General features: G+C 35.0%; 1 protein-coding gene and 1 long non-coding RNA gene across 2 annotated transcripts; one reads left to right on the forward strand and one right to left on the reverse strand.

The window, feature by feature from the left end:
* Window positions 1-61: 61 nt before the first annotated feature.
* Window positions 62-716, reverse strand: LOC126972591 (putative nuclease HARBI1). The gene is made up of 2 exons (XM_050819446.1): window positions 602-716; window positions 62-510 (listed from the first exon to the last, which is right to left on the reverse strand). Exons 1-2 carry the CDS (start codon window positions 714-716, stop codon window positions 62-64), a joined length of 564 nt encoding a protein of 187 aa, XP_050675403.1.
* A 5,870-nt stretch (window positions 717-6,586) lies between these two features.
* LOC126972323 (uncharacterized) lies at window positions 6,587-7,751 on the forward strand. The gene is made up of 2 exons (XR_007731116.1): window positions 6,587-6,766; window positions 7,545-7,751. It is a non-coding gene; the product is annotated as an uncharacterized LOC126972323 (long non-coding RNA).
* The last annotated feature ends 2,209 nt before the right edge of the window (window positions 7,752-9,960 follow it).

Raw genomic sequence — 9,960 nt, forward strand, 5'->3', positions numbered from 1 at the left:
TCTAACTTGTGAATTTACTTTGTAAGAAAATAAAAGAAATATTAAGAAGAGATTTTTTATTTTATTGAAAATAATTCTCCGAAATTGTATTTCTTATTGAAAAATTTTGTCCATGAGGAACTTGAATTTGAACATTATCTTCGACTTCAGCCTCTGTAATTTGGTTGTTCTCTATAATATAGTCATCAAGTTCTAATGACATGTTGTGTATAACAACACAAGCCACAATAACTATTAAAACTTTTTCTGTCATTAACTGCATTCCTATTTGTAAGCAGGGAAAACTCCTTTCTAAAACACCAAAACATCTTTCCACTGTGTTTCGTGTTGTTATGTGGGCTCTATTATAGGCTTCTTGGGATGGTGTTGATGGATTTAAATATGGGGTTAAAAGATAACGGAGACATGGATATCCACTATCTCCTAGAAGGCAGTAGGACCCAAACCTCCCAGCCTCAAATTCAGCAGCAAGTGGAGAATCGTTCCATATAGTGGTGTCATGCACAGAACCTGGCCATTGGGCATTTATATTTCTTATTTTTAAATTGGAGTCGCAGATAGCTTGCACATTAATGGAAAAAATACAACTCTGCTCTATTACCTCCAGGAGAACTTATCCTAATGTGTGTGCAGTCAAGAGCTCCAATTATTCTTGGGAAGCTGGCCAAATTATAAAATCCGGCGGCAACAGCAGGTCTCTCAGTAGGGTTAGGCATTTTCACATATTACGGTATTCGATTGTATACGACTTAATGCAAAATTCTCAATTCAGAAACCGGCTGATAGGGATATAGGGACAGAGAAAGCGACTTTGTTTAATACTATGTAGTGAAGTGTAATTTACCCTTAAAGGTATTATGTATCTTATGAAGCCAACTAAAATTAATGACAAGCAATCCCTTATTTCTTGTATTATAAAAATGAAAATCACTATTTAGAGCAAAACGTGACGATTTTTGTGAACTTATATTAAATTTTCATAAATGTACTGTCTGGCTACTATTTGTTTCTTAAAATTTTTCTACAAGTGACTGCCTATAACCAAGCTGATATATAGAACGAATAGCTCTCTTTTGCAGAGCAAACACTTTATCAATGTCAGCAGCATGATCAAATCGTACTACCATTTGACTCTAAAGCCCACCGCGATGGCAAGCGTCCTTATGGAATGACTCTGGTGGCTTGGGCACGGGGTAGGGCGCTGGTGTGGGACGTGACTTGCGTCGACACTCTGGCTACTTCTCATGTCCAAATTACGTCAGTTGGTGCTGGGGCTGCTGCTTCGACTGCCGAACACAGCAACCATCGCAAGTATGTGGGTCTCAGTGAGTCTTTATTACATCTTTGTGCTGTTTGGTGTCGAGACACTTGGCCTGTGGGGCCCTGAGGTGTGCAGAATGTACAAAGTACTATCTTCGCGCCTCAATACGGCTACTCGAAACCCAACCGCTGCAGCGGGCAGCTATTTCGGTCATCAGATCAGCCTAGCTATCCAACGTGGAAATGCTGCCAGTATTCTTGGTACGCTTCCCCGTAATAATAGTTTTATTTTAATGTAATCATAGTATTGTAAATACAGTTATAAGATTTGTTTTGTTTGAATAAATATAAGATGTATAGTTGTTTACGTTATTCTTAACAGGAGTCATAATATTATCAGATCATTGTCAGATAACAAACCGGATTGTGCGATTTTATTTTATGTAATAGATAAAGGTATATAGGTAGGTACAAAATATTTTCTCGTCTAAGCACAAGATGGACAATATAGGTACGTCTAGCTTTCCGTCTTTCTCCGTCATCAAATAGAACTAAATTAATTGATCGATTGAACTCCATTTTGATGATGTTGTTAACAGTTATCTCAAGTATCTGATCTAATTCGATACTCGATTAATAAATTGTATACATCTTTATTTTAAACTTGGAAACTGGTTTACTTAAAACTACGTTTAAAAAAACCGATTTCAAAAACTGTAAAGTATCAAATAACTTAAAATTAAATTTAATACACCTTTTACCTTTAAGTCGGTGCCAAGCCCTAAACAAAACAAAACTTTATATTTTAAACAGCTTACTTACTCAGTAAGTAAGTAATTATTAAGTTTATCTGGCCACGCGTGTCTGTCCGCTTGGGTTGTTTTGTTCTAGACGAAGCTATCGCGCTCAAAGTCACGCGTGGCGAGTGTAGGTTTTTACTATTACATTTGGCTTAATTTGATAACCTCCTCCGTTTTGAAGTCGGTTAAAAATAAAAAAAATAACATTCTGAAAATCATACCACGAAAATAGCACATTATTGACAAATTTCTTTCAATTCACAAATTTATTAATAAATCGTTAGATCCTCACCCCGCACTCTTGCTCTCCGCGATCGCTAGAATCCCTATATTGATTTTTTTACATATTCATTATTAAGTATTATGTTCATAATTTTAGGAAGAATTTTTGAAAGGCCAACCTTACAAATTTCATAATTGAATATGCAATAAGAGAATTCAAATTCAAATATTTTTATTCAAACTAGCATATCATATAACTTATTGAAAATCAAAAACTACCTACCATCCATTCGAATATTTATGCCTCAGACCTGACAAGAACCGGCGCAAGAAACTCAGTGGGCTTCTTTTAAAAAAAAATATGGTTACAATGTAAAATCATATCAAAACGGAATTATTGCATATTCAAATAATCGAATAATTATGTTATTTTCCAGTTCAAAAAAATACTACATATTTATCAAATCTCTTAGCGATTGATTCTAAATAGCCCGACATCTTTTTAATAATTCAAAATTGTTGGTGTAAAGCAATATTATGCGACAACATAGCAATTGTGTTGGTGAAATAACGATACTAGTGCTAAGGTAAATTACAGTTTTATTATAGTCTATCTACAGCGTGGGGCAACAAAAGCGATATTAAATTAATACAGAACTATTTAATCATAAAAATAAATCTAAAAATTAAAGTAAATCATTGCAATTTTCTAAAAAATAAATTGTATATCTAAAAACAAAATTTTAATCATACTTACGTGGGCGCTATTTACCTACGAATTCCGAACGACTACGGCTTGGCGTGGGATAAGTAGGTGTCGGTGCCAACGCAAGCATGCGACTACTAGATTTACTTATAGGTTGTTATGAAATTATATTATTCAAAATTGATTTATTTTTAAGTGAATTATGTACTTTTTGTTTTTTTGTACGATCATATAATGTCCTTTTGTAGCTCCACGCTGTATACTTATTTAAAATTTTATAATAAGGTGCCGCAGGGTTCAATATTAGGTCCATCACTTTTTCTTATTTATATAAATGACCTGCCTTTCTTTGTAAACAAATTTTGTGAGATAGTATTACTAACAGATGGCAATTTCCTAATTTTTAAACTAAATAGAGAAGCAGATAATGTTGACGATGTGAATTTTGCCCACTCTAAAGTATTGTATTGACTTACTAACAATAACTTGTTATTAAATTCAAATAAAGTCTTCAATTTTCATTACTCAACGTCAAACATAGACCAGTGCCGAAACCTTTGAAAATGATAAAAAGTGAAACAAAATAAAAGTAGGATGAAACCCATTGGAAAATGACAAGAATATAACAAAATTTAAGGGAAAAATAAATTACAGGCGATATGAGGTCGGGAAGTGGAAAAAGGGGGGTGTTTTAGGGTAAAAAATGGTTTATCTTGATTTCCGGCAAATATACAAGTCCTATGGAAAAAAGTTGATTGGCAAAGTTGTAGGTAATAAAGAGATCTACAACTTTTGTAATTACACTTTTTTCACATAACCTCAAAATTTAGGTGAATAATTCAAAAAACAACGTTTTGGTTTTTTATTTATATTTAAAAAAAAAAAATATTATGAATTAAGTATGAATTCTTTATGAAATGCCTTTTGTTGGACTTAAATTTTCCGAACACAATTGTAATTTATATTTTTTTTACACCATCAGAAAGTAGATATTTTGACGAACAAAAAGCCTCCAAACTTTTTGAAAAAAGCTGATATTTTGACGTCAGAATTTTCGAATGAAAATTAGGGTGCTTTTTTGATATTAAGTGAAAATAAGGCGAAAAAATAAATATTTTAAATCAAATAAATTCCAGTGTATTTGGGACATAATAAGGTAAGTTTTCACCAAATTTCGTAGAATCAGCTCGGTTGTTTATTTGCTGAAAAAATAAATTAGATTTCTGTCTGTGGTTGAGACGGCAACGCTCGTACATTTATGTTACTTCCATAGTGCTATGTCATATTGTATGTGGGGATCAGCAACTGATATTCAAGAAATATTTTTGTTTGCATAAGGCAGCCATACGTGCCTAATAATGTGTACACATTATCAAGCCTATATTATATATCTCTTTTGTAGTTTTTGTGTTTTTACTATATGTTTTTACTATATAATACAAGCTGACCCGACAGAATACTCATGCCAAATACCAATAAAGATTTCGTAAATTATTTAAATATATTTTGGGAGTAATGTAAGAAACTTGAAAACATAAGTATGGTGGCAAAACTGTCGATTTAAAAACGTAAATAGTGCGCTCGAATTCCTAGATATTTTTTTAATGTTTCTTTTGGTTTTTCCTTAAAAGAATAAATTATAATCTAACCTACTATGTTACACCAAAAATAAAATAAAAAGTTTAACTTTTTTCTAGTGGGTAATATACGCTGAACCAATTTTTTCCGAACAAGGAGGTTTTCCAAAAGAGTTCGCCGAGAGAGTCGCCAGTGAAGAACAAGGCTACCCTAGATCTCGAATACCAGAATTCAGTCCAGAAGAAATAGAACTCATTCGAGGCTCTGCAGATTTCTTTGGAGTAAATCATTATACAGCAGTCTTAATATCAGCGACTGAACACAAGCACTGGTTTCCTGTGTCTTCATTGTATGCTGATGCCGATGTTGGCATGTACACATTACCTGAATGGGCTTCATCAGCATCTGATTGGTTGACGGTAAATTTAAAATAGTAAAGTCTATATATACTATTGAACCGTGGTGATGAATTATCACCGTAATAACTGTGCGACTACGAATGTCGAATATACAAATTTATAACATTCTTCTATTTTTTGAACGATTAAAATGTTTTATTTCCAAATTAAATACTATTTTATTGGAAATGCAATTATTGCAGAAATTATCAATATATAAGCTAGTTTTATATCTATGTTCTTAAATCATAATAGTATTTCCAGGTTTTAAAAGGTGAATGTGTTTTTTTTAAATAAGGGTGCAAACTGGAAAAAGGCTAACGTGATGGAAACTGATGAGCCAGCTGCCCATGAATATCTGCAACATCAGGGGTCAAGAGATACGTTGCTGGCCTATAAGTTGGTAGTAGACTCTAATCTTGAAGGGCCCTAAGTCGTAACGAATATGTAGTACAACAGAAGAATGTCAGCTGATAGAAAGTGGTGTCAATCATGAATAAGCTGACGTTCCTTTAGATATGTTAAGAGTTGGCGGTTCATGACATCCGATCCACGGCATAAATACACAAGCTTAGGCCTTTTGAGTATGTAAGCCGGAACAAACATGTTAGCGCCGGAATCAACTCAAGAGCACACGTTCTGTTACGGGAGAAATGAGACTTCTAAACATCCTAAGGAAAACAGAGTCCACCGAAGAGTTATCAATCTAAACTGTGCATCAGGCATATGTTTCAGCATGATATTTGACGGCATAAAACAGTGCTTTAGAAGAGGATTCCAAGAACTTGTGACTTCCAGACGGGTAATTTGATATCTGCGTGCTGGTGATTTGCTGCTAAAGTATCTTGAGTTTCGGTTATTTTCTCTATAAAATTGTGTAAATAGCCATATCCTAAGGATGTTAGCAATCGGCCATTACAAGGGTACAGGCACTGCGATCACTGAAAGGAAAACAAACCTTGTTTCAATGCAACTGGAGGTTTGATATTTTTCGGGATGCGTAGTCAGTAGAAGACCCAATTAGGATGGATGGACCCAATATCATGGATATCCGGGTCTTAGAGCCCCGTGGGCAATACAATCAGTTGGTATAGACCATGCAAGTAAAAAAATATGTACAGATTGCCCTGCTTATCCTGCGACCCAAGCTAACTGCATTATTCGCATCAGTCACTTCGACCTCAGTGGAAAGTATCTGTGCAAGTACTTCGTCAACTGCTGCTTAAACATGTTCCATGAGACCATTCATTTCTGCATTATCATTATGTGTCAAGCCATTATTATCTTTATCCTAAATACAAAAAAAAATAAGAAAATAACAATATTAAATGATCTGTGTGGCACTGGTCTTCCAAAAAGACTCCAGACTACTCCGTTACAATTGTTTCCATACTTTAATGAGCACAACACTGATTTAGGGTGCACTAACAAGTAGTGTTTAAATTCGTCGGCACCACCTTGGGTTACTGGATATTCATGATTTTCGATTTCTTATTTCATACATCAAATCAACATCATTGTCGCTGACCAGTTATCATGAGACCTGCTCCGAAGAGCTATTTGATTGAGTTCATAAGATTTCAGGAATGGAGGATCACTTAATCCTAGTTCAAAGATCCGGTATTCTACATCACAGAAAATGGCTGGTCCCAAGCAGGTGCCGGTTTGGAATATTATGATAGAATATCTTATTACAGATCAGCACTTAACAATGTGCTTGATAGCTTGGAGGCGGGAATAAAACTCAAGGGTTACATGGCGTGGAGTCTTCTTGATAACTTTGAGTGGATGCAAGGATATGCGTAAGTTTACGCATTTTTTTTATCATTATTTAAGCATTATCTTACGAAAATATACAATCGCCATACAAGTGATTACAGTTAGTGGCCATTGTTTCCTGACCAATAATAATAACTACTCTCGCCAAAAATAATATTAGAACTTAAAAACTTTTAATTTAAATTTTTTTGCTTCTTATTTGGAACACGTTTAATACTTTAGAAACTCCAATCTTTTCCCGCCGTTTCAAATATTATTTTTGAGGTTAATTATTAATTACAATATTACCCTGTACAAATTGTGCATTATTGGATAATTTTGGAGACACTTCAAAAGTATTATTTTACTTATCAGTCTCATGTTGGTATGTTGTACTATCGAAAGATATACCGACATAATGTTCACTGGCGAATACCATAAAAGTCCTGCTAAAATGACATGAATAATGTTATGATAAGACTAAGTAAAGTTTTCTGAACCGAAAAATGAGCACTGAATAATTTTATTTCCATGCCAATTATAATTCTTTTTTCATAGACTAATGCACGTACACACACATGAATTAGACATCATGAAAGACAAAGTGTTGGTAGGCGAAGTAGGTTAGATGGACCGACGATCTGGTCAGGATCACCGGAGTACATTAGATAAGGGCACCGCAGGACTGATTGTGGTGGAGGCCTTTGTCCAGCAGAAGATGTCTTCCGGCTGATGATAATCGCCAATCAGTTTAGCCACATACATATTGACTTAAATGGATTTAAATTGTGAACCCCTTTTTAATAACTTCTTTAATTTCAGGGAACGGTTTGGCCTGTATGAAGTAGATTTCGAATCTTCAGAGAAGACGCGCACTCCAAGGAAATCCGCATTCATTTACAAGGAGATTATTCGAAGCCGCACTATTGATCCTGACTACGAACCACCCACCCGAACTATGTGGATTGATGAAGGACATTAAATTGACTATTATTAAATTAATTTTAACTTTTTATATTATGACGCTTAGATGTGTTTTATTTATAGTGCACTGGCGCTTGCCTTTGGCGTAGGTTTTGGTGTATCATTCCAACTAACTTAACTGTTTTTTGTGAACCGATTAGAATGAATCAAAGGTTGGGCACGAGCTGATTTATAGACTGTATTAGTGAAATAAAAATTAAAGTTATAAGCTCGTTTGCAGGTGACAACTATGTTCGAATTATGCTAATAGTACCTATTTCAATGATGACATTTGCCTAAAAACTTGGTTTGTAGTGCCATTAGTGAAATTGTTATGGGATAAAAATTTCGGGAAGCTTGCCGCAATACATCAGTGAGAACCGATTCTCCAATCAGCTGTTTCTGAGATTAGCGCGCAGAAATAAGCAGACATCTTTTTTGGTCACGCTTACATAACAGTAATGTCTCTAAATTGTTTTCGTGAAAAAATATTTAATGTACAGATACAACACACTTAAGATTTTATTATATATTGTTCGATGTCTGCTTCGGATCATTTTTCAACAAACTTTTTTTGAAAGGAAATTCAATTAAATTTATTTATTGCGTCCAATACCAGTACACATATTTAGGGCTCAAATTTATAGTAGGTTCTTCGATTCGGCTTATTAAAATTACCATGCAATAACTTTACTTAAAATTAAAAAATAATAGAGACAATCCACGTCAGTCACTCACGGTAACTAGACCAGTGCTGAAGACTTCGAAATTGATAAAATGTGAAAAAAATAATAGTAGGATGAAACTTATTGAAAAAGAAATAGAATATAACAAATAGTTTTGCTGCTACGAAATAACAGGTATGAATTCTCTATCAAATGCGGAACGGAAAATTTATGTCCATCACTTAAATTTTCCATACACTTACAATAATTGTATTTATATTTTTTACACCATCGGAAAGTAAAGATTTTAACGAATAGAAAGCACACAAACTTTTTGAAAAAAGCTGATATTTTGACGGGTGAATTTTCGATTGAAAATAAGGGTTCTTTTCCGATATTTAATCAAAATAAGGTGAAAAAATAAATATTTCAATTCAAATAAATTACAGTGTATTTGAGACATAAAAAGGTAACTTTTTACAATATTTTGTGATAAAATTTTTTTTACACTTTACGTACAATTATGGACTTGACATTATAATTCGAACCACGAGGGAGTACTAGAAGCACTTACGCTGGAACATATCCATAAAGCGACAAAGATTGAGATAGTCGCACGACACGCCACAAGTTAGGATATCATCCCCACCATCTGGATGTGTGGCGGTCCTCCACAGTGCGGTTTTCAAGGAGCTTTCTTCCTCGCCCTACGAAGCTGTGGAACGAGCTTCCTTGTGCGGTGTTTCCGGGACGATAGGACATGGGTACCTTCAAAAAAAGCGCGTACACCTTCCTTAAAGGCCGGCAACGCTCATGTGATTCCTCTGGTGTTGCAAGAGAATGTGGGCGGCGGTGATCACTTAACACCAGGTACGCTCGTTTGTTCTCCTATTCTATAAAAAAAAAAGTCTTTGCCGCCACCGTCAGCAATTCGATTTGGTTGTTACTAGATAAGCCAACTTAAGTAGTAATAATTTAATATGCTCCAGATTTTTTTAAATTTTCTAGTGGAGGACATGGGTACAGATATTAAGCAAAATAAATATACATTATGACACTTTTTGTTAGTAGACTGCTAATTCCTAAATAATGCATTAATTATGCACGATTTAGGACCACTCGCGTCTTGCACTACGATTACATAAAAATAAGTATAATATAAACTCGACTTTGGATTTTCAAGGTGCATCGCCCTACTACCGCATATTCCGTGCTTCGAGTAATACATGCCGAGTGATCCAGCCGTTCATAGAGCACTGGGTCCCCGACAATTCGAGCTGCTCTGCGTTGAACGCGGTAAAAAGGGTCGAGCATAGGATACGCCAGACCAGAGATGACAGAGTCTGCATAAGTAGCCGAACCTGCGCTTTGTAAAGCGCATGTGGGCCGTCTGGAAGTATTGCCGTGCTCAATTTATAACGCCCAGTTTATTCGAAGTCAATTTGGCTTTGCTCTCCAAACGACGGTACAATTTTCAATCGCTCGAGATTTTCAAACCCAGTATTCCGATACTAGGCGAGGCTGTAAGGGAAGTATTGTCGAAGAGCGGTGAAACGACAAAAGGGTTTTTTTTTTGTGGTAAACGCGCAAACTTGAGTCTTCGGGGGTTA

This window comes from Leptidea sinapis, chromosome 26 (genome assembly GCF_905404315.1).
Source record: "Leptidea sinapis chromosome 26, ilLepSina1.1, whole genome shotgun sequence".
NCBI lineage: Eukaryota > Metazoa > Arthropoda > Insecta > Lepidoptera > Pieridae > Leptidea > Leptidea sinapis.